This window comes from Mustela erminea, chromosome 18 (assembly GCF_009829155.1).
Source record: "Mustela erminea isolate mMusErm1 chromosome 18, mMusErm1.Pri, whole genome shotgun sequence".
NCBI classification, from domain to species: domain Eukaryota; kingdom Metazoa; phylum Chordata; class Mammalia; order Carnivora; family Mustelidae; genus Mustela; species Mustela erminea.
The window spans coordinates 17,430,998-17,456,893 of NC_045631.1; the positions used below are offsets into that span (position 1 = coordinate 17,430,998).

Here is a 25,896-nt window from a genome sequence, read left to right on the forward strand (position 1 = left end):
TACAGGCAGGTGACCGCTCTGCCCCGCCTCTGCCCACTAATGCCAGCCACTCCTGGAAGCGAGGAGAAGACCTGACACCACAGTTCCCAGTCCCTTGCAGCGTTTTGAGTGTGAGCTGTTAGCAAAAGGGGAACAATGGGAAGTTGCCCCACGTTCCCTTTTAAAATGCTTTTTTCCCACAGGGCTGCCTCTGGGCTGTGGCTTGCTTGCTCCTATTTAGATAAGAGGTGCTGGAATTTCAGCTCACAGTGGCGTCTCCCTAGGCACTGTCCAGCTCCCCAGAGGGGCAGGTCTCTGCTGAGAGAACACATGAAGCCATTTAGCAGTAGCATTCGGGCTGCCTGTCTGAGTGTGTGAATTCAGTCCAAGAGCCGCAGATGTTTCGGTTATTTCCTCCCAGAGTTGGAGGGAATAATAGAAGGTTACTGTTGTCACAGTAAGGAGCTCTACAGCTGGCCCCACTTCCTTTTATTACCATCCAATGTAAACAGATGAAATCTAACTGCTTGGATCACCAGAAGGGTACATTTTTCAACCAGAAATTCCTTATTTCTTCTCCCCTTTTCTTTGAGCACCCTCAGTCCCCTTCTGGGTACAATTTTTGTTTCATCACTGGGGAGTGCATGGGCAACTGGTGGCTCAAACTAAGTACATTTTTTCAAGCTCACACTCTTTTCTCAACAGCCCACGCTGCAGGAACAAGTGGGGAGAGACCCTGTCCTTAACAGTCAACTGTCTACTTACTGCGGCAGTGACACACGGCTTGGGTAACCCCAGACAATCACTGGGGGCCTTCTCCTACACCTCTGGCTCCACCCAGCCCGAGCTTCCTGTGAACTTTCTCCCTAAGGCCTCCAACTCTAGAAGCCAGTAAGTGGCCGGGAAGAGGGAGATCCTGGAGCTGCCCCCTGAGGAATCACAAGCAAGACAAGTGCTGGGGAGGCTGTGGGAGGCTGGGGGTAGTATGTGGGTGTCATTACTAACAAGCTATGGCCAGTGAAGCTGCAGCTGGGCCATACAGTCCAGAAGTTTTTGGTACTTTCTTTTTAAATGGATCTCAAACCGCTGATTCCAAAGAATTTTTACTTGGAATTCCATTATAGAAGTGACTCGTAACAGAACTGCTGTTTGGAGAGAGTCAGAGCCCTGGTCTCCTTCCAACACCCCACTAGTGACATGTGATGGGAGCACCAAGGAATACTGTCTGAAAACTATGGGCTCTCTCTAAAGAGGAAAACACTAGGCAAGTCTAGAGAGAGTAAAAAATCTACCGTGTGGTCAGTTAATGGTGGACAGGAGTCTGCCTCTGCTTTACCCCCTGTATTTGTACTCTGTGTGTCCTTAGAAGGAACAGTCTTGGTCCTTACAATAATAATCTCTAGCTTCCATGATGAGCAGAAAGTTCCATGAGAGAGAAATCATATTTTATCCAGTAAACAAATTTCATAGTAATGGGGGCCTCTATCATAATCCAGTTTAATGATATCCGGGATGACTAGCTGAAGGGGTAACTTTTCATGGTGGCACAAGGATAATGACAGCCACAGGGCCCTGAATAGGGCACTACAACCCAAAGCAAACTCAAAGGGTGCAGGTGATGGGCTGTGGGTAGAAGACACACCCAGAAGAATGAGCTCAACGCCCAGACTCTTCCTTTCCAAGTCCTTCCTTTCCACATGCAAAAGATGCACTTCAGTCAGAAGAAATCTTTTGTTATCTCCCACACTAGCTGATATGATGGCTTCAAATCAATTACAGCTAATCCCACAGATCTCTGGGATATAGCCCATAAAGTATCCTTCCAGTTTTATTCATTCACCTGGGGTTCGTTTCTGTGACCTCCACTTTTCACTGAGACAGCCCCGTGTAGTAAAAGAGCTCCATGGAAGGAATTCTAGTCTTTGACTTTTAGATCTTGCTTCCAGTTCTAGCTTGTCCATGCCCGGACTCTCTAACCCTGGGCAAATCCCTTAACCTCTCTGAGCTGCACACACTGCAGCCCATAGAAAATCCTATAAAATGAGGGGCAGGCATTGGGAAGACGAAATGAAACCGAGCCCATAAAAGACGATGAAACTATAAAGCCCATAAAAACGTGAGGTATCCATGTTATTAAAACCGTTTAATCAGTGGACCAGACACATTTTACTGCATCACTTCAGAATTGCTCCTGGAAATGCTGTTGTGGCTCCTGCCATGATTGTATACCTACCCTCACCAGGCGAGGAATGTGGGTTAGTGGCAAGCGCTTGGCTATGGGGATCCCGGGCTGGTCTTTCCAGCCAGCCTCCCTTTTGGTGGTGTCTGGAGCAAAACAACACTATAAAATAACTGCTCAAGCAGCCAAGTGTAGAAAATTAAAAAGAAGGATCACTAATCCAGACAGGAAAAGGCCTGATTTATTGCTCTAACTGCTCTGTCATAAAACGGCGGTGAAACAAAAAACACCATTCTATAGGATGAAGGGAGAGGAAATTTGGAGTTGGACAGAAAATCCGAAGGAAATGAAAGTGCTAGTGTGCTCTGAGAAGTAACTCTCCAAATATGCCAGTGGTGACCTTGATGTTTCCAGGCCTCCCCGAAGCCTTCCAGACCTCAAGTGCTCAGCTCGCCCTGAGTGGCGGCCTCTCCTCGCTAATGGTGCTGAGAACTCCACTAGGGATCCTGGGGTCTCTCTCATGTCGTCACCGGCCCAATGAGAACCTAACAGAGAGTGAGGCTGGCAGGCGTAGGAGATGATGAATGAGGAAGGCAGGAAAGGCTCGGTTTTCAAAAGGCACCTTCAGATAAGGGCTTTCTATAAAGACCACCAAAGTTGTAATCCTCTGAACGCTGTCAGTGGCCAAAGGGCCACATGGAGAGGTGGGCGGACCCATTTTCAGAAGCAAATACAAGGTAGGAGGCATGGGGAAAAGGCAAACTGGACTTACCTGATCTAAATCTCCTTTCTCCATCACCAGTTCCTCCATCTCTGGTGTTGGCTCATCTTCCAGGAAGGGATTGGTGGATGGGGGTGGACACTCAAGTTTTTTCTGTTAAGCAGATATGAGAAAGAGACAGGTAGTTTCTGAGCATATTCTCAATGCCTTTCCCCACTGATCTGCTTTTTCTGAGGCTCTCCCAACTGCATATGATCTAATGAGCAAGAACTGAGACAACACGGACCACATCTCTTATCTCCCAGCCTTCGTACCATTTCCCACCTTTCTGAAACCTACTGCCCACCCCAACCCAATCCCAATCTGGCTAAAACTCTCATTCATCCTTCAGCCCTCAGATTAGAAGTCCCTTCTTCTGGGAAGTCTTCCCTGTCTCTTAAGTTTGGGACAGATGTCCTGCTCCATGTTTTCATCCCACCCAGTATGTCCCATCTACCCAGGTATTTATCAGAATGTTACCACTGTCCATTTATTTGTCTTGCCAGAGAGCCAGCAGGAGCCTGAAAGCAGAGCCTTCTATGGGCCATGGTGAGGGTGGTGTCACCATTAACAAGTGACAAACCTGGGTTTGAGTCCAGGCTCTCTCACTTGGATACATGGCTTTACTTCTCCAAGCCTCAGCTCTTCCCGAATGCCCACCACGCAGAGCTGCGTGAGGATCAAATGAGACCTTGTGTGTGAAGCAAGAGATACATACATAGAACAGCTCAACGCAACATCTGGCGTGTAGGGAAAGCTCAGTAGGTGGGAGTTCTTGTTAGGACTTAAGGGTTAGCAGAACTGTGGCGGTGCCCCTCTCAGTAGAGTGACTCAGGTGAGAAAAAAGTGAGAACACAGGGCTAAGAAGTTCTGTAAAAAAGAACTCCTTTTAATCACAAGTTAAGACCCTGTCCCTGCTCTCGTGCCTCTCTGGGATACCTCTGGGAATTGGAAACAATGGGTCCATCAAATTACAAAGGCAGAGGCTCCCTGAGCTTCTGCCTTCTTCCCTAGCCTCCAATGAGGCTCTCCAGGTACTGCCTGTACCACTGGCCTACCAGTAAATAACACATTAGGAAAAGCTGATGGGAGGACACAGACTCCTGCTGGTTGGAGGGCGATGTTACTGCTCAGATTAATTTGCAGTGATGAAAGAATAAGTCTTCCCAGTAAGCAACTGCCAGCACCACTCAGCCTTCTATGCAAGAGCCCCGTTGTCAGAGCCAAGCAGACCACACTTCTCATTTCTGCTCTGCAGCTGTCGTAAGCCATGAAGAATTACAAGTTTGGGTTTAGATTTTAAATAACTCAAATGACATATTCCATGAGCTCTGGGGCTGCTAAATCAAACAAAAAAATTGCCAAGAAACGAACGACTTTCCAATTTTAAAGGAATTCCTGCTTTTTGCTGTGATGACAGTTGGTTTCAAGTCCATACAGGAAAGAAAAATTCTTCATATAGCAAGTTAAGTCCTACTAATTAAACCACATGGGATCCCAACACCTCCAGAACAATAAGGTCCCCAGGATGGCCAAGCTGTCTGACTGTTAGGAAGAGAACCTGGCCTTAGTCAGTAGTATATCTGCATCTGGGTCCGCCTGCACAAAGCCTTTTCTGGGGCCCTCGCTGGACATTTTAAATCATCAGAGAAGGAACTCTGAAATTTAAGACTAAACTGTTTCCTTTCCCAGGAGGAGAAAGCTTTCAGTTATAAGATGAAAATTCCACAATTTCTGCATTTCTCATTCCATATACACTTTATTCCAGCCCAACTCCTGATTTGTCCTGAAAGAGATGGCCTACAGGCTTCAACTGCTAATGACTATAAACACAGGGACCCGTGCACCTGGTTTAATATTACTGGGACCTCTCTTGGTACCACCATACTCCTATCTCATATTGTGATACTCATGTATAGGCTTCTTTCTCCATTAGACCATAGGCACCTGTCTGATTCAATTTTTCATCCTTTCCCAAGGCTCTGCAGAAACTGAGCTTTAAAAACTCCTTTTTAGGGGAAACCTCCTACACTGTTGGTGGGAATGCAAGCTGGTGCAACCACTCTGGAAAACAGCATGGAGGTTCCTCAAAATGTTGAAAATAGAACTACTCTATGACCCAGCAATTGCACTACTGGGTATTTACCCTAAAGATACAAACATAGTGATCCGAAGGGGCACGTGCACCCGAATGTTTATAGCAGCAATGTCCACAATAGCCAAACTATGGAAAGAACCGAGATGTCCATCAACAGATGAATGGATAAAGAAGATGTGGTATATATACACAATGGAATACTATGCAGCCATCAAAAGAAATGAAATCTTGTCATTTGCGACAACGTGGATGGAACTAGAGGGTATCATGCTTAGCGAAATAAGTCACATGGAGAAAGACAACTATCATATGATCTCCCTGATATGAGGAGTGGAGATGCAACATGGGGGGGGCTAAGGGGGTAGGAGAAGAATAAATGAAACAAGATGGGACTGGGAGGGAGATAAACCATAAGTGACTCTTAATCTCACAAAACAAACTGGGGGTTGCTGGGGGGAGGGGGATTGGGAGAGGGGGAGGATATTGGGAGAGGGGGGTGGGGTTATGGGCAATGGGGAGGGTATGTGCTGGGGTGAGTGCTGTGAAGTGTGAAAACCTGGCGATTCACAGACCTGTACCCCTGGGGATAAAAATATATTATATGTTTATAAAAAATAAAAATAAAAAATAAATTAAAAAAAACCCTCCTTTTTAAATTTGTGAATAAACCCTGATCGGATGAGAAACACTCAATAAAAACCTGTGTGTGTATGTGTGCGCGTGTGCACACGTGCACATGCTTGGAGCACAGTCTCAAAAAATATACCCCAAACTATTACACAGTGGACATCTCTGGGGAGAGGGATTAAGAAGGAAGAGATTGTTCTTTTAAAATGTTTTACTCTGGGGCCCCTGGGTGCCTCAGTGGATTAAGCCTCTGCCTTCAGCTCAGGTCATGGTCTCAGGGTCCTGGGATCGAGGCCCGCTTTGGGCTCTCTGCTCGGCAGGGAGCCTGCTTCCCCTCTCTCTCTCTCTCTCTGCCTGCCTCTCTGCCTACTTGGGACCTTTCTCTCTGTCAAATAACTTAAAAAATCTTTAAAAAAAAATAAATGTTTTATTCTGTTTGAGCTTTAATAAGCATGTATTTCTCACTCTCCTTTTTCTGGTAGGCAAATTATCTGAAGAGTGAGGATGATTTATAACTAAACTCAGTATTTCCTAAAACCCATAATATTTTAAAAATTACATTTTAATATAATTAACATCAAATTCACCATGTTAGGTGACTTATAATTGAGTGATTTTCAGTATGTTCACAAGATTGTGCGAACATCACCACCATCCAATCCCAGAACTTTTTTTTAATCCAAAGGAAGCCCCATATCCATTAGCTATCATTTCCACTCCTCCCCTTCCCCGAATCCATGGCAACTCCTGACCCGCTTAATGTCTCTATTGCCTATTCTGGACATTTCATACAAAATGTGGCCTTTAGTGTCTGGCTCCTTTCAGTCTGTATAGTGTTTCTGAGGATCATCCTGTGTTATGTGTCAGTATTTCCATTTGTCTATTAAAAGATTTTTGGGCTGTTTCTAATTTTTTATTATTGCCAATAGCGCTGCCATGAACATTCATGTACAGGTGTTTGTATGAACATAAGAAAAGTTTCAATTCTCTTGAGCATATACTTAAAGGAAGCATATGTTACTCTAAAAAAAGTTTCAGATTGCTTTGCCTTTTAAAAAATCTGGCAGTTACCCCTTTACATTAGGCATCTGTATGTTAGCACCACAAATTGCATGAAAACAAAGAGTAACTATTTCTTCTGAATCTACAAACCATCACTAACACCAAGACTCAGTGCTGGGAGACTAAGCAAGTGCACCGATAAGAGACAAGAATAGAGAAAATAGTTTAAAACAGAGGCTATCTTAAATTTGAAAAAACTCATTAACTTTTGGTCCTGTAATTCAACTTGTATCATAAGAAAATAATCTCTAATGTGAACAAAAATGTGTTCGCTGTGGCTTTGTTTAGAATAGTGAAAAAATAACAAGTACTTAAGGGTCTAACAAGAAAAGGACAGTTAGGGAAATTCTGGCCCATCTCTATAATGAAATATAATGACTGAGAAACCCCTTAAGACAGGACATATGAAAAAAGCTATAAAACTGTATTCACACATCATATATAAAAATAAACTCAATATGGATCACAGATCTAAGAGCCAAAAACTATAAAATTCTTAGAATAAAGCATAGGTAAATGCTTGTGACCTTAGGGATGATACCAAAACTCAAATAACAAAAGAAAAAAAATAGAAAAGTAGAATTTCATCAAAATGGAAAACTTTTGTGTATCAAAGGTCATTATCAAAAAAGTGATGACAATCCACAGAATGGTAGAAAATATTTACAAATCATGTACCTGATAAATGATAGAATATATCTAGAAAATATTTTTTAAAAACATACCCACAACTCAACAGTAAAAGAGACAAACCTAGGGACGCCTGGGTGGCTCAGTCAGTTAAGCGTCTGACCCTTGAACTCACCTCAGGTCCTAACCTCAGGGTCCTGAGTTCAGGCCCTGCATTACATAGGGAAAAAAATAATAATAATAACCTAATTAAATAATGGGAAAAGGACCCGAACAGACATTTCTCCAAGAAGATGGCCAAAAAGCACCTAAGAAAGATGTCCAATGTTATTAGTCATTAGGAAAATGCACATCAAAACCACAAGAGGGGTGTCTGGGTGGCTCAGTTGGTTAAGCATCCAACTCTTGATTTTGACTCAGGACATGATCTTGTGGTCGTGAGATTAAGTCCCAGCCTGCTTAAGATTCTCTCTCTCCTTCTCCTTCTGCCCCTCCCCCCGCTCTCTAAAATCAAAGTTAATAAATCTTGGGAAAAACAAAACAAAACAACCTACCACGAGAAACTAGCTTATACCCATGAAGATGGCTGTAATAATAATTTTAAAAACCCAAAAAATCATAAATACTGACAAAGGTGAGGAAAAAATCAAAACCTTCCTACACTGGTGATGAGAATGTAAAATGGTACAGCTTCTATGGAAAACAATGGCGGTTCCTCAGAAGGTCAAATATAGAGTTACCATGTAACACAGCAATTCAGCAATCCCACTCCTGGGTATACTCCCAGAATTGAAAGCAGATACTTACACAAAAACTTGTACATGAATGCTTATAGCATTATAAACAGCCAAAAAGTGGAAACAATTCAAATGTCTATTAAGGGATAAATGGCTAAACAAATGCACACCCAAAGGAGGGAATATGGGTCAGCCATAGAAAGGACTGAAGTACTGATACATGACACATCACTATTCTAAGTGAAGAAAACCAGGCACAGAGGGCCACCCAGTACAGGGTTCCATTTATATGAAACACTTACAAGAGGCAAATCCATAAAGACAGGAAGTAGATTAGTGGTTGGCTGGGGCGAGGGGAAGGAGGAAACTACAAGTGGGTGCTATGGTGGGGAGGGGTTCTTTGGGGGGCAATGGAAATGCCCTGGAATTGGATAGTTGGGATGTGGCATAACCTTGTATATAAACTAAAAACAACTGAACTGTATACTTTATTTTTGGGGGTGGCAGAGGGGCAGAGGGAGAGGAAGAGAGGGAATTCTCAAACAGGCTCCATGCCATGGATGTGGGGCTCAGTCTCATGACCCTGAGACCATAACCTGAGCCAAAATCAAGAGACTTGAGCCAAGGAGGCGCCCCGAACTGTACACTTTAAATATGAGTGTTATGTGAAATTTTGTTATATGAATTATATTTCAATTTAAAAAATGTATTTTCTTTAAGCAGGCTCCACACCCAGCCCAGCCCCAATGTGGGGCTTGAACTTATGACGCTGACTGAGATCAAGACAAGAGTTGAAATCAAGAGTCAGATGCTTAAGTGACTAAGCTACCCAGGCTTAGAAGTTTAAAAGTGCAATTTTAGGGGTGCCTGGGTGGCTCAGTTTGTTCAGCATCTGACTCTTGATTTTGGCTCAGGTCATGATCTCAGGGTTGAGACTGAGGCCCACATTGGGCTCCATGCACAATAAGGAGGCTACTTGAGATCCTCTCTCCCCCTCCCACTGGCCCTCCCCATTCCCCTGCTAACTCGCTCTCTAAAATAAATAAATAAATCTTTTTAAAAAGTGCAATTTCAATTTTAGAAAATGAGCACAGAGTCCAAAAGTCCAAAGTCCTCCTTTCTGACTGTTTTCTCTTGTCTCCATTCTTGCTATAATTTCTACCTTTTCTATCTTGACCTCGTATTACTCTCTTTCCAGAAACAAATTATGGAAGTTAATCTCTTCTGATGTTATTCAAATGAAGGAATACATTCCTTCACCATCAAATAAACCATTTATAAAATGTTTTGAAGCACAGTGGTGCAGTGGAAGCATGCTGGGCCCATAAAATGTTTTGAAACATCAACGGAGAGCTATTTCCTTGTTCAGGACAGAAGTCATTGTACTGTGGCGGAAGTGCTGAGACCCCACCCCTCCCCCACTTGCACGGTTTCCCTGACTCAGGTGTTAAGTTGCTGGAAGACTGAGGTACAGCCACTCTGGGTGGGCTTTCTTACATAGTGAGCCTTCTGCAAACACTCTTATATGCTCAAACTGCATGGCTGAAAATCATAACTATAGATTATAAATTTATAATCTAATTTTTAAAATCAGACAAATATAAATGTATACTAAAATGACCCCTATAAGCCAAAGGATGATTCTACTTAGAAAGGCAATTTACACAATGGCCAAGAGGAGAGGAAATCCAGCTGCACGAAATGAGAACATTTTAAATTTCATTAAAAAAAAAAAAAAAAAAAAAACTTCCAAATTTGGTGAGCTTGTTACAAAGACTCAACCCAAACTATTCTGCTTGCCTAGAGGTTGAATATGAATGTTTACCTTGAATCTCATCATTGAGTTACTAAGAATACATGTAGGTGTAGTTAAATCACATTGAGACATTTGCTTTTAATTTCAAGGCATTTTAATTTATAGGGTACTCTGAATCCCTCTTAAGGGCCAGGAGTTTAGGCAATTAGCAGAAAGCAATGGCAGCTCACTTCTTCCAATAAATTACAGCATGGGGCACTATAAACTTGTTAGGGCTAGTACCATAAAACAAGATGAGCCCTGTCCTAAAGGTTCTTTCAGTTTCCACCTCTATCAGATGTCAAAGTTGCATCTGTCAAAAAAGAGCCAAAGATGACGCATCACACTGATCAGTTAGGAGGAGGTGGACTGTGGCACGTCCTTCTGGGTGAGTCCTTCTGGGTGAGTTCATAGTCTCTCCAGCTCACCCTAATTGTTAATCAGTCAGCAAAGGACTTAAAAGGAACTGAATAATACAGTGAGAAGGGGGTGGGTGGGGCTGGGAGGGTCTTTGGTCAACATGACTCCTTGGCTCACTTATCTGTTCCATAACTTTGCAAGGAATTCAGAGCCCTCTATGAAATTTGGCATATACTACAGGATATCAAGATACACCTTGGTTCATTTTGTAGTTTATTCTGATGCCCTGAAATAAAATGGTAACCACAAGCAATTTCCCAAAAACCAAGGCAGCACAGGGAGGAGGTAAGGAGACCAGGAGCAGCAAGTCATCAGGTGGGGTGCCGAGCAGCTAGACTGTGAAGTCAGGCCACTCGGACCCCCAGCCTGTCCCAGGCCACCTCTTCCCAGCACTGTTGGTAGCATGATCACTGGCTATGACTAATCCACCAGTGGCCCTGGTCCTGAGGCCTACAGGCTGCAGATGAAGGTGTGACCCCACCCGGCTCACAACATGGAAGTGGTAGGCGAGGCTCAGAATGAACATTACCTACAGTGAGGAGCATGGCATTTTCATATTCCCAAGGCAGGCTTCAGTGAACTGATTCTCTACGACCTGGCTTGCCCCGGTGAGCTGGCGGTGGGAGTTCTGCTGCCTTTCTAGAAACTGACCTTCAAGGGAAAACCCTTAGAGATGTTATGGACCAGCTAATGCCAGGACTTGGAATGCAAAATGGTTGCTGGGCCATGATAACTAGGACAAAGAGTGGTCTGGGGAAAGAGTCTGACCTAAAGAAGTTGAATGATTGGGGCACCTGGGTGGCTCAGTGTCTTAAGCCTCTGCCTTCAGCACAGGTCATGATCTCAGGGTCCTGGGATCGAGGCCCACATCTGGGCTCTCTGCTCAGTAGGGAGCCTGATTCCCCCCTCTCTCTCTGCCTACTTGTGATCTTTCTCTGTCAAATGAATAAATAAAATCTTAAAAAAAAAATAAGTTGAATGATTTGGAGAAGTCTGTGGAAAAGACAGCTGACCACTAGGAGGGAGAATAAAGAGTTTATGGCTTAGCAGGATTTCCTGGCCAAGGATTTGTAATCTGGAATGCTCCACAAACCTTAATAGTAGAGGATGCAACAAGTGAACAATTGGAGAAATTTATAAATCAATTCTGCCAGAAAATTTCCAAAACATAAGGCAAAAAATGGTAAATTGATAAAAAAGAAAAGCCAAAAGGTTTAAGTGTTCCCAGCTGACCATGACCAGACCCCCTGGAGCACAGCACCTGCCAGGAGGTGGAAGGCTCAGTCCAGAAGCCTGGCCCTGCAGAGTGAGCCTAAGTACAGAGAGGCCACACGGCCCCAAGAAACAAGCCCTTCCAAGCCCTCTCCTCCCTCAGACAAAAGGTACTGACTGTGGGCCAGCTGCCACTCTGACATTCATAGTTATTTTCTAAAAAACAAAACAAAAAGTGTTGTCTTCAAAACAGCTCCTTCCCGTTTTTCATGGTCTGTATCTGTTATCCCATTTAACAGGCTCGCCTTGTCCAGATGGAGCCTTCCTGAGCCACATTACTCTACCTCTTTGGGCCTCTGGGGCATCTCCTAGCACAAATGAGATGTGATGTGTCCTAGGACAGCTCCAGGTTTACGGGCTATCGTGGTCATCAGATAGAACAGGGCCATTTGTTCCCCTGCAATCCTACAGCTCCCTAAATGTAAAAACAAAATCAGCAGTGAGTAAGGCCCAGCCAAAGGAGACAAAGGGTTCAAAACAGGTGTTTGGCACTAGTGTTATTCAAGCAGCCTGCATCGGGATCCATTTCCCATACGAGTTGCTGGAATACTGGCTCAGAGAACCCATCCTTAGGCTCCCCTGACTCGTCCAGCAGAAGCCATGGGCACACAGTGGGGCGCTGCCTGGTGGGGGTCTAGGCTCAGTGCTTCAGCTGTAGGGCTGAGCCCAGAGCTGCATGGGTCTCTGTATGAAACCAGGCCAGAAACACGGCGCAGGTAGCGCAGAGGGGAGGGTCAACATAAGGTTATCAGGTGCTGAAGTCAACCGAATACTTCTCCGGAGAGAGACACATTCTTTTTCCAATCGCATTCCACTACCTATTATTTCCTTTTGTGACTTACATCTTATTTAGGGCCGTTTTCATTTGTTTTATGGCCTATTTTTTTCCCTTGTTACTAAAAAGAAACCAATTTTGAACATGCAGTAACAAGCAGAGGAATATACGTATGTATTTTTATTTTTTCAGTATGGAAAGAATGCTCTGTGGTTCCTTATATTTTATTTCAATACTCTCATGACTGGCCCTAAGTAGGTAGGGCCTTCTGGTCTCACCTTAAAACTGAGTGCCACTGCCACCACTCTTCATCCCAGTGTCCTGAGGGACCAGATCCCAATACACCTACTCTGAGGCAGGTCTTACAAGAAGGCAAAGACGGGATGCCGCTGACGTCCCAGGATTTTAGGACTAAGAGCATGGGGGCTCAGGAAGGTAGGAAAGGTGAAGGGTGAACAAGCGAACAGGACTCCAGGCCCAATCTCTGTTCTGACTTCCCTGCTTCAACCAGAGTAGTTGTTTTTCTGCATTTGCAGTGGTTGTGTGACCACTGGTAAATCTGAAATGAATATAGCACTTCCCTCCTACAGCTGATGAAGCCCAGCGACTGACCACAGACAAACGTACATAGCACAGTGTGGAACACACAGAGGATGTTCAAAAATGTTAGCTGTTATTTCATGTGGATTCCGCATTAGAATTTGTTAAACAGTTTGGAAGTTCCTGTTTTGGCTCATCTCCCTCATTTAAAAAAAACTGAAAAATGACTTAATTAAAGCATGTGAAAACAAAAAGTATTTTTAAAAAACGATGGAAATGTATGTGTGTAAGAAAATTTCAAACAAAATACCAGAATAAAATGAAAAAAATAATTCTCTGCTTCTCCACGTACTCTCACTCCAACTTCCTTCCCCAGAACATCCATTGTTATCATTTCTAGACCTTTTTCTTACACGTTTACATTCATAAAGATGTTTTTTGGTTTTTACATGTGGAATTACGCCATATATAATAGCTGCAGCTTCCATTTTCCATTTGACAATGTATCTGAGAGGTTTCTTTTTTTTAAGATTTTATTTTTAATTTTAATTTATTATTTATTTATTTATTTTATTATTTATTTTTATTTATGTGCCAGAGAGTATGTGAACACAGGCAGGGGGAGAAGCAAGCTCCCTGCTGAGCAAGGAGCCTGACGTGGGGCTCGATCCCAGGACCCCAGGACCCCAACCTGAGCCAAAGGCAGATGATTAACTGACTGAGCCACCCAGGTGCCCTGAGAGATTTCTTTTCTATGATAATACATCTAGATAGATCCCACATTCTACCATTATTCCACAGTACGGATATATCATATTTTATTTTACTATTCTTCAGTGATAAACATTATAGAAACCTTTTTTTTTTTTTTTTGCTTTGAAGGCTGCAGTTCCCCTTTCTTAGTACATCACCCTCTCCATGTATGGATTTTTCTGTAGACCTCATATCTAGATGTAAAACTGTTGCCTCAAAGGGCATGCACATGTTAGCTTTTGATACATAAAGACAAGTAGCTAAAGACTGCACCAATTTGTCTCCTAGCACTAAAAGTCTGTATTGTTAGTCTTGTAACTTTTTGCCAACCTGATGAAAGAAAATGAGTATCCTGTTCTATTTTCTTCATGTTTATTGGCCAACTGTATTTCTTCAGTGAATTTCCTGCTAGACTCTGTACTCATTTTTCTAGTTGGTTACTTGCCTTTTTCTTATTGATTTTAAAGAATTTTTTACTTTGGATATAAATTCTTGGCCTTAGAGCTTAAACTATTTTTTCCTAGTTTGTTATCCCTTAATTACATTAATGGTCTCTTTTGTTCTTTTTGTATTTTGTGAAATCTTTCAGCTACTTTTCGTTATGGCTTCTGGGTTTGATGTCTTGTTTATCTCCCTTAGTACTCTGTTATTCAAGGCTAGTTTCTTCTAGAAGGCAGTTCACTGAATTATAGCAGGGTCTGGATTGGATCACAAGTGTCTCTTGATGTGTTGGTCCAAGGATTTTCCTACCAAATCATATCACTTCTCCATTACCACTTTTAAAGGAACTTAAGAGGTCTGACTCTCTTGACTTGGATTTCTTCCTCCTTAGCTCCTGTTTTCCTTCTCTCCTCATTCCTGCTGGCCTGCACAAGGTCTGTGTATTTTTTGCATGACTAGGAAACAGAGATGAATCAACCATGATTCCTACATTCGAGGAGTTCAAAGTCCATGTGTGTGCATGTCCATGTGTAATGATGCAAACAGAATTTACTATAAAACATAAAAATTTGGTTTCCTTGTGGATAGGAAATCTGAAGAAAGCATATTGATGTGTTAGCAAGGAGGCTGGGTTTCTGAAAAGTTTTTAGAGAGATGCTTTGAACCTGATCTTTGCTTACATAGATATTAAATGATATTAACTAACAACACACACTCCATCTTTCCAACAGAGGTGCGTGGTCCTCAGACCTATGTACCTTTCTGTTTTAATCTTTTAGTGTTTCTCTGACATGCAAATTTGTATACTCGGCTTTCAGGTTTACAAAGACACACTGACCTGGTCTGCTGCCCAAAGACATTAAGAAAACAAATTCTAAGGTAAAACATACCCTACATGTGATACAGATCAACAGCTGATAAAGTAATATGGTATTTGTGACTAAGTAAGTGAGGCTACATGCAGCCACTACTTAAAATGATGACAGGATGTTCTAAAAATGTGCAATACTCTGTGTCCCCATTTGCATAATTTAGTGAAATCCCTGGAATGAGGGACTGAGCAGTTGAGCCACTGGAAGGAACCACCAAACTGGTAAAGACTGAAGGGAAGCCCCACCCCCCAACCCCCTGATTTCCCGTTCCAGCTTCCCTCGGGAAGGTCCTACCAGAGTTCCATCTGTCAGGGTGCACCCAGAGAAGCGTTTGGCGAGAAACCCCTCAAAGTTAGTTGTTCTCTGAATAGCAAACAGAAGCAATTTCACTTCAATTTCCTTAGCTCTGGTGCGCATAATCTTGGCAAGTTCTGTCCTTCAAAATAAAGAGATAAGAATGATGTTAAAAAAAAAAACCCAAAATCTGTTCAAGATAGGATAAATGATTTTAGCTTATATCCCCCCACAAAAAATGTGGTCATTTTAAATCCTGAGGTCTGTTACCAAGCTGAATGTTTGGAGAATAGAAATACATACTCTAAATAAGAATTTGAAAGTGAAATGGCCCACTAGTCAAAAGAAATCGAGGTTAAGGAGATCAATTTGTTTATATAGTCACTACTATTTTTAGATCTTTCAACCTTTCTGTAATTTATTAATAATGTAAATATAAAGCATTTACGAAGAATTTTACATGCATACATTTGATGTATGATGTATTTATATATGCATAATTTGACATGCATATATTTTATATGATGTCACAAGTCATTCCTTACTGGATTACAAAGCCCCCTCTTCCAAAGAGCTCAATCACCATCTCTTCACCCACAGAGCAGGAACCCTGGAACTACAAGTAGGAGGCTACAGTCCCCATGTGAGAAGTGACGTGCATGTGCTCGGGCGGGTCCTGCCTGCAAAGCTTGCGTGCCATTCCAGTGTTCTGCTTCAGAGTGGGAGCTGTGGGGTAGCAGTGACCTGGGAGCTCTTAGGAAGTACTGAGCCACAGTACTGAGCCATGGTTATCTTCCCATACAAAGAAACGGCAAAACCAAACAAAGAGCCTCTGCAAGTCTTTGAAAATTATGTATCTGTAGGATTTTAGCCAAAATTCCAACAATGAAAGCTTGGCAGCAACAGAAGCAACATGGCCATTAGCTGCCACTTCGATGGCAGATTTGTGGCTGACTCCCTGCCTCCTGCAGACTGCTTTCTTTGCAGAATTAGTTTGCAAGTCACTGAACTGTAGCCTCAAGAGAATTATTTATCAATTTCTCAAGGAATGTGCTTTCTTTGCTAATCGGGACTTAGAAAGCGACAACCACAACTGTCCTTGAATCAACATTTAAAGGTTATCTAAACCTGTGGTAGCAAATATGCTTCTGAGAACAACAGCCACACAGAATGTACATCAGAATGAACTCGAATGCACACTGTGGGCTCTGGGTGGTAATGGTCTGTTCCTGCAGGTTTATCAATTTTGACAAATGTACATTTTGGTGGGGGATGTTGATAGAGGGGGGCTATGCACGTGTGGGGGCAGGAGTATATGGGAAACCTTTGTATCTCCCTCTCAATTTTGCTGTGATCCTAAAATTACTCTAAAACAAAATGCCTATTAAAAGAAAATAATAGGGACGCCTGGGTGGCTCAGTTGGTTAAGCGGCTGCCTTCGGCTCAGGTCATGATCCCAGCGTCCTGGGATTGAGTCCCATATCTGGCTCCTTGCTCGGCAGGGAGCCTGCTTCTCCCTCTGCCTCTGCCTGCCACTCTGTCTGCCTGTGCCTGCTCTCTCGTGCGCTCTCTCTCTCTGACAAATAAATAAATGAAATCTAAATAAATAAATAAATAAAATAATAAAGCCAAGAGCCAATAACCCTTAAGAAATCTGCCCCCCAGGTGTTTAAAGCATACAACTTTATTATATATTCTCTGATTTTAAGAAAAATACCTACCATGAATTGTTCTAAGGTGGCTGAGTTATGCTCACACATGGGGCTTTTGTTTTGTTTTTTTTTTTTTTTTTTGAAAGATTTTATTTATTTATTTGACAGAGAGAAATCACAAGTAGATGGAGAGGCAGGCAGAGAGAGAGGAAGGGAAGCAGGCCCCCTGCTAAGCAGAGAGCCCGATGTGGGACTCGATCCCAGGACCCTGGAATCATGACCTGAGCTGAAGGCAGCGGCTTAACCCACTGAGCCACCCAGGCGTCCTCACACATGGGGCTTTTAAAAAATAATTAGCCTGGAGTTGATGTAACTGTGCACTGTGAGAAGGGCATAGATAACTGGGGCGCCTGGGTGGCTCAGTCAGTTAAGCATTTGACTTTGTCTTAGATCATGATCTCAGGGTTTTGGGATCAAGCCCCATGTCAGGCTTCCTGGTCAGTGGGGAGTCTGCCTGTCTCTCTCCCTCTGCCCCTCCCCCTGTTTATGCTCTCTCTCTCTCATTGATAAATTTAAAAATAAAATCTTAAAAAAAAAAAAAAAAAAGAAAGGCATAGGTAACTAATAAAACCCAGTTACTACCACTGCTGTGGTCAAGCAGCAAGTAAAGGATTAAAAAAAAATTGACTCTAGCTTTAGCTTTGTCATGGACACACCAATCTAAACTTCTTGGGTTTTAGCTCTTCAATGTAAATGGAATGGCCCTGGGCTTTGTTCATGAAACTGCAGAGACAGGACGAATGACAGAAGGTCTCTAGGATGCTTAGAACATTCAGATGCCGATATTATTAACTATCCAAAGACTATAAAAACACTGCATTAGGGGCAGGAAGTTTGTTCAGGAAATATTTCCTGAGTGTCACTGAAGTATGTGTCCCTGTCCCTATGGAACGATGTATGTAGGAGCAAGTCAGAGAAGCATGGATATATACACTGTACACTGATATATATGATAGAGACACAGGAGAAAATGTAGGGTGATGAGTAACACAGGAATATCTGGGGGATGAGCCTTGCGTAGGTTAAGTCCAGAAGGCAGGAGCTGTTCAAGGCAAGGGTAAGGCTACAGGAAAGTCTTAGAGCAAAGACAGGAGCAGACAAAGCTGCTGTGTTTTATACATATTACTCTAAAGGGGGGGAAAAGGGGAGAAGGCTTTGACTATAGGCTACCAGCCCAGGACTCTTGTGTACCCTTTTTCACTTTTTTTCTAGAAGTTTTTACTCTTACTCCACATACAAGCCCTCTCCCTCTAGGTTTGGATCTCTGAAGTTGGAGAAGTCGGAATACAGCTACAGCTGGAGTTCAGGGGTTGATTTTGGATTTATAAAATATGACCTTCAACAGAAAAAGGGTCATCTAAAGGGAGAGAGTCCAGCACAGATGAAGACGTTCTCATTACAATGATGACTCTCCAATAACAACAACAAAAAGGTGGAAATGTTACCCAATCCACAAGACAAGATGGAACCTCCAGACACCAGGGGATTGATTTCAACCAACCAATTTCAATGAACAGTAAAACCAGCAGAGTTGGACTCTACCTTGTGACATGGCAAAATTCTACTGCAATCCTCTCGGTCATGTACCACTCACGTGGAAACATACGACCATATTTCTCCTCATAGTCCACAAGCTGGCGTTTTATCCAGGCATAGCGTCTGTCGATTTTGTCCAGCCAGGCGACCTTAGGAAGGTAGGAAAGAAAATCCACACAGTGCTCAGAAGTAGTGTTGACAGTTTTAGGAAATAAACAAAAACACAGAACCAAGAAAAACACAACCAATCTCTTTATTTCTTACAGTTTTGTTTTATTTTGCTTAATTTTATTTTACTTTATTTATTTTTTAGAGGGGGAGACCGAGAATCCCAAGCAGGCTCTATGCCCAGCGCGAAGCCCAGTGCAGGGCTTGATCTCACAACCCTGAGATCAGAACCTGAGCCAAAATCAAGAGTCCGACACTCAACCAGCACATGAACCTCACCCAGACACTCCTATTTCTCACAGTTTTAAAGAATATGGGCTACTTTTTCACTTGATCCAGAGGTTCTAAACTTGGCTCTATGATTAGATTTCAGGGATCTGGAAATTTCCTGAAGCAGTATGAGAAGTTTTATGCACAGGTACATTTTTCTGGGGAGAGGATCTATAGCTTCCATTAACTTCTTCAAAGGGTCAATGACCTCAAAATGGTTAAGAACCATTGAACTGTATGGGGCACCTGGGTGGCTCAGTGGGTTAAGCCGCTGCCTTCGGCTCAGGTCATGATCTCAGGGTCCTGGGATCGAGTCCCGCATCGGGTTCTCTGCTTGGCAGGGAGCCTGCTTCCTTCTCTCTCTCTCTCTCTGCCTGTCTTTCTGCCCGCTTGGTCTCTCTCAGATAAATAAAAAAATCTTTAAAAAAAAAAAAAAAAAAAAAAAAGAACCATTGAACTGTAGAGTCAGCCCCTAAAATTCACAGTTCAACATCAACATTTTAAGGCAGTAATACTATTAAAATATGAATCAGCAGACTCGAGGTATTTAATTTTCAATAAAATTCAAATGTCACATCAATTTCATTTGGTTAATACTTACATCTTGGTTTTCTTGAAAAAGTACTAGATACTCTGACAGATGCTGTTTAATAAACTTTTTGATGATTTCTTGTTTGATTCTAGGATCCAAAATATTAGCAACCAGACATGCATCCCGTAGGACATTGCTGGGTCCTCCTGGCCTCTGGTAAAACAAACAACACAGCAGTTCAAGAGCCTGAAACAACCTTTCATTCTCCAGGACTCTGATAGCTGCTACTTCTTGTTCCTCTCTTGAAGTTATTATTACTTCCATTCCCCTGACACTTATTCTTTTGCTGTGGATGGATATTTTAGTTACTTGCTACTCAATGAAAGAATGATTAAGCTAGTATGTAGTAGCCAATACAAAAGCTACTCTGCAAATCAGCAAGGAGACACTGTGGAAACAGGGCCAGCAATGGTCATAGGAAATTCTGCTATCTGAATACAAAAACTGAAATCGCCTTGGTGAAGAGCCACATGTCCAGAAGGACACCACTCTTACTCCCCACATGCCACTTTCCCCTGATTCCAAACTCCGATTCCTATTCTTAAAGTGCCATATTTGTGCCAAACAGTGCAGTGACATTTAAAATCTAAAACCAGGTTCCAAACTGCCAGACTTGTTTGGCTGTCAACAACCGAGGCAGGTAGCCAGAAGTAAAATATTAGTATACTGGTCCCTTGATCTGAAAGGCATTAGAAGGCTACTGCCTTCTGAGGGGCTATATTGATACATCACGATGGGAAGCCTTTATTGTTACTGAAGGCAATGAATGCAATCTAGCCAACTTTTCTTTAAAGTAACTCACTGAATGAACATGGTTGGCGGGGTGGACTAGAACAAAAAGAACACCTGGAATCTACTCTTGGCTTGACTAGATAGCTGTGTGGCTTTGGCGCAATTACTGAAACTCATCCGAAAAATAAATTAAAAAAAAAAAAAAGGACTTCAATTAGGTGATGATTAACGTTCTTCCAAATCTTTATGACTCTTTTGGGTAAACTCTGTCTAATAATGTGTCTGTCTTGACCGAAGTTCAGGAGTTTTGTTAAGTGTTACTAAGCTGCCTGAGAGCTAAATTGTTAGGATGCTGACTCACTCTGTGCTGAATGGTTGTTATGCTATCTGTTGAGCGCTCTGACTGCCCACCTCTTGCTTCTGGATGAAAGTGTTTGATCTGATAGAGAAGTCACAGAAGCCGAAACCTATGGGCTCATGGATTCAGATATTTTCATTTAAAAAGGGCTTAGCAGGTTACCTTGTACAATTTTTACCTTACACAAATTTTATTTGTGAAATAGGAATAGCAACACAAGGCCTTTAAGAAAAGATCAGTCACTGAAAAGGAGAATACAAAACTTAAAAAAAAAAATTAAGTTACCCAGGCACAGAAAAAGTAAGCAAGTTGTTAAAGAAAACCATTTTAACTTCATCTGCCTGGTGAGATCTGAGAAAAAGATATAAAGTAGGTCATGACTCGTTTCTTCTAAACCATAAAGCTAGGCTTCATTCATATCTTTCCGAAGCTCCATGAAACTGGGCTAGATACCAGAGTATAGTATAGCAGACTCTGGGCTAAGAACAGTCTGGGCTAAGAACAGTTTATAATTTGTGAATGTCCTGCAATCCCTTTTAAAAGAATGGCTTTCCAACATCTTCTCCCCACAGTTATAGCAAATGAATAAAGAATATAAAGTCCTAAGAGGAACACATTTTACAAATAAAATAACTGATTACTAGAAGGCAGCCATTAACTTATGCAGACATTAAAATCCAGAGCACGTTTCCTATAGGAAGTAATCTACAAAGCCGGGGCAGCTACCCCCACCTACTTCCTAAGTTTCTTTCATGGAGCACTAAGAAAAATGATCAAGATATTTCCAGTTACTGAATTATAAAGCAGGTCCAGGAAATGTCCCTTGGCTCAGTAAATGAACATATACCGCCACCTCTACTCGCAAGTGCAGTGAGGAACGCTGCTTGCCTGTGTGTGCTCTAGTTCATTTCTGTGTTGAATAATTCTTTCTCTTGAAATAGCTCAAATAATAGAGAAAAAAAGCTTCTAAAGGTTCTTTTCTCCCCAACACATGCAAAGCATTAAGATTACATCTGCTACAATTTGAAAGATAGAGCTAAAAGCAGCTACCCAGGCACAGTGACAGCCAAGTGAGGCAAAGCTTGTTATGGGAGAAGTGTAACCGTAGCCCACAAGCAAAATACCAGAGCCTTCGCAGACACAACACAAACAGCCATGCCACCAGCGAGAGTTAAAGGGATTAATCCCAAAGAACAGGCTTCTGATCATTAAAAGTGAGTCTCCTGTGTCGCTCTGAGAGTTACATAAGCCTGTGGATGCTCCTCCCAGCTGTCTCTTCACCAAGCTGAAACCAGTAAGTTATGTAACGATTCTAAAAAACACTGCGGCTTGAAAAAAAAATTTTTTTTAACACAGGCATGAGAAAAAAGAAATTTGCTGGGCAGATGAGATACTAGGTTTGACACATATTAAATTAAACCAAAATAAATCCTCGCTCTTTGATGCTGAAGACCACAGATAAAGAACCAACATCGCTTTGGGATATTTAAAATCAAGGATGGTCTCATCACCCCAAACCTCTAGCAGACAGACTTATGGCTGCCAGCAGGCACTTTTGGAATGGTAAAGGAAGAGTCACGGCAGAGAATGTGAATTAGGAAAGAATGGTGATAACTTCTAAGACAGGATGGAAAATAATACCTTGGTGCCCTGGGAAGGAAATGCTTCTTCAAAATCAGCCAGGATTTGCTGTCCTAACTCAGTCTGGGCAGCCTTCACTCTGCAGGGAAAAGAGAACATGTTATTGCCTGGTGTCATTTTCATATATCCGTAAGTAAGTATGCAAAGATCGATTGGGCTCAGATTGGGTGGTGGCTAGAGAAGAGAGGTCACACACTAGTTAGTAGCGGCTTTATGACCAGGACCCAGGCATCTGATTTACTGCCATGATGGATTTTCTATATCCCAAAGTTTTTCTAGGCTAACCCTCGCCTGGTGTAAGGGAGTATATGTTTATCTTTCTAAGGTGTCATCAGGGGGTAGTCACGCCATGAGAAAATGCTACAGAAGAACCCCCAATCCAATAGAAATCCATGTTGGATTACTGCTAGGGCTGCATCCCTGCTCCTTGGAGTCCAGAACACAGGAGGACTCCAACCTGCCTCAGAGATGCTGCTTTTTCAACCCTTAAGTCAACATCAGGATCCTAAGTTTTAACAAATGAACAAAAGAAGGGGCACCTGGGTGGCTTAGTGAGTTAACCCTCCGGCTCGATTTTGGCTCAGGTCATGATCTTGTGGTGGTGGGATCAAGCCCTGGGTTGGTTCTCTCTCCCTCTCCCTCCCGCTCTTGTGCGCTCCCTTGCTCAAATAAATAAATAAATAAATAAATAAATAAATAAAATCTTAAAACAACAACAACAAATGAGCAAAAGGAATGTTTCCTAAAGTAAAAAGAAGAAGATTCGAAAGACAAAATGAGCTGTTACTTGGGAGTGAAGGCCACTGAATGAAGGCTGAAGTTCACTCAGAAGCCTGGCTGACAACAAAAATGAGCTCAAAGGGAGAGGTCAGTACCTAACCTGGCATTTGTGTGTCTACCAGGAGCTCAAAAATACTTGTCGGCTGAGAGGAGAGAGGAGAAGCAGCTGGCATGAGAAAGGAACTGTGCGTGTCAGCACCACCTGCAATGATCACGTCCTCCCCCGGGCCGGGGAGCTGGATGCCTCCCGCCAGCCATTCTCACAGAGCTTACTGCCCTGAGCCTGAGGCAAATATTTTACCCTTGCTAGAAGCGCCATAAAATCATGTTCTTCCTTTTTTGGTCTCCACCCTGTTACTTTGGAATTAACTTTTGAAGTTTCTAGAAATAGCAAATAGCTCAAAACCACAGTTTCTTGGGCTATTCAGCAGTGGCTGGCAATCAACTGAGAAATTTTTTTTAAAATGAGGGGATAGGTAGGACCCCAAACAATCTGCTTTTTTTCTGTGGCATCGTTATAATTATGCTTTACTCCAGGTACTTTTCAGGGTTTTTTCACCATCTTCAAAACTTTTAAAACCACTCTTACAGGTGGCTTTGTAGCCTCTTTAGTCACTCAGTGACAGAGATAAGGCTGTTACCGGAGCGGCCCCCCGATCATAAGCAGGGCCAGCCACCTCAAGATGTCGAATGCACAGTGGGAAATATGCCCTGAGTGTGAGCTCTGACAGGAGAGCAGAGAACATGCTTCTGTAAAACTACCTCAGAGGTCTTGTGACTCCACATAATGGGCCAGGCAGACAGCCTCCCCTGGGCCCGATCACAAGACAGAGCTTCCAGAGCCTCTGGCCCTTCTGCTCCTGCTTGCCTCTTGGCACCACAAAGAGAGAGCACCAGTTCCTCCCAAGACACAGGGACAGTTCCTGGAGGGGAAGTTCTACCCCCTGTCAGGGACATTCCCGGTCATACTCTCATGGCTCCTGAGCACCTCAGTGGTATGAAGGTTCCCCTGCCCTTTACACCCTCCCCCCTGCCCCCAACTCCACCCAGCAAAAGCTGGGGTGCCTGAGACAGCCAGAGCCTATGGTAAGGCTGGCTACTTCCAGAGTGCAGAAGACAGGGGAAGTACAAGAGTATGACTGGCAGATCCCCCTATCGTCTTCTTCAGTCCGTTTCCAAAGTCACGTCTTGAGATAGTCTAGACTTAGCTCTGCCACCAGCGAGCCACATGTAAACAAGTCATTTCCCTTACCTGGGCCACAACTGAGAAGATTTGTGAAGTAAGAGGGTGGGGATGCAGGCCTGGACCGGATGCCTCTCCCTGTCCTCAGGGGGACTGCTTATGCCTCTGCACCCACCTTCATGACGAGCTGGCAACAGCAGACCCCTGCACTGGTGACTGAAAGCGGGACCTATGGCTAACACAGGAGCAGAAGAGTGGGCTTTGGAACATAAACGTTTCCATGGAACGTAAGTGTTTCCAAGCATAGTTTTCCAAGTGTCTGTCGATGACTTGGATGAAAGAGCAACCATGTCCCCCTTACTATGTTAGTGACGACATCTATAAACCCCAACCAGGCCTCCATGCATTTTCAGGGTGAGACGTGAACAGCAGTCTTTACCACCAGTTGCCTCAACAGGATCCTAGAAAGAAGTCAACACTAAAAGAACACATCTTCGGCCACACTCCTTCCTGTGCTAACGAGGAAAAGGAAGTTCCTATGGTAAACAGATGGGACCAGCTGAGACGCTGGTAGCAGAAGAGTTGAGCTATCCTGATTTTCGTAAGAATGATTAAGAAACCTATCTACAACTAACAGAGAAGAGAGTAAATAAAAATTCCTCCCGGTATCCAAGTAAGTCATCCACTTAGATGGTGACAACTCAGGGTTGATCATACTTAGAAAACAAAGGAGTCACTATGCTCCTCAGAAAGGAAGGTCAACCAATGACTTCTAGCACCTGCCATACCATCTGACGAAGGACTGTTCAAAGATGACCTTTCCTGTGACGCCTAGGTGGCTCCGTGGGTTAAGAGTCTGCCTTCGGCTCAGGTCATGATCCCAGGGTCCTGGCATCTAGTCCCGCATCAGGTTCCTTGCTCACCAGGGAGCCTGCTTCTCTTTCTGCCTGCTGCTCCCCCTGCTTGTGTTCCCTCTCTCTCCTAGACAAATAAATTTAAAAAACAAAAACAAAAAACAAAGGTGACCTTTCCTACATGTGCTATCAGTTTGCACAGTGGGTGGAAGCAGAAGGATACAGCAAATTATGAAAATTATTTAGACATTTGTAGATAAAGTAATCCTGATGCTTCCATTACCTTGTAAATGCCCCAAGGGAAATACCCTCAGGACTTCACAATGAACTGACCTCCTAAACACACAGTCTGTCCTGGACAGAATGGCTAATGAGTCAGATTAGTCAGATGCTCTATTTCCAAACAGACAGGCTTTCTAAAGAATCCGAATCCAGAATCTTAAGTGTGATTCTTGGGGACAATGAGGCATAACCCTTAGGCTTTTGAAACTGAAGTTCTTTCAGAAAGGACTTGTTGAAGTCACACAGCTAGTCAGGCCGTTCTCTAATTTCTTTCATTGCTACACCATGGAACCCCCCATCCCCTCCAGCCTGCCAAGTACCTCTCCCATGTAAGAGGTTAGTTATAGTCCCGAAAAATATTATTTTTTTTTCTGAAAAATATTTTTTAGTTCAAGAGTTTTATGGGTTTCAAGAGAGTGCAAGAATCTTCTACTCTTTCTCAGGAAATACTGACTGATTACTAGAAACATTTGCTCTCATGGATATTCTTAAGCCAGGAGGCTCTGAAATGTAAAGATGATATCAAAGAAAAAAAATCTTTCCCTCAATGCTAC

The 25,896-nt window shown here is 42.9% G+C and overlaps 1 protein-coding gene across 2 annotated transcripts in view; it reads right to left on the reverse strand.

Moving 5' to 3' along the window:
• The window catches only part of VPS53 (VPS53 subunit of GARP complex), a 138,239-nt gene that overhangs the window by 64,631 nt on the left and 47,712 nt on the right, over positions 1-25,896 (reverse strand). For both annotated transcript variants that reach the window (XM_032322085.1, XM_032322086.1), the window contains 5 exons: positions 22,244-22,322; positions 19,522-19,665; positions 18,489-18,631; positions 15,235-15,376; positions 2,931-3,032 (listed from right to left, as the gene is read on the reverse strand). In XM_032322085.1, the coding sequence (XP_032177976.1) occupies positions 2,931-3,032; positions 15,235-15,376; positions 18,489-18,631; positions 19,522-19,665; positions 22,244-22,322 (610 nt within the window). The remainder of the gene's footprint in view (positions 1-2,930; positions 3,033-15,234; positions 15,377-18,488; positions 18,632-19,521; positions 19,666-22,243; positions 22,323-25,896) is intronic.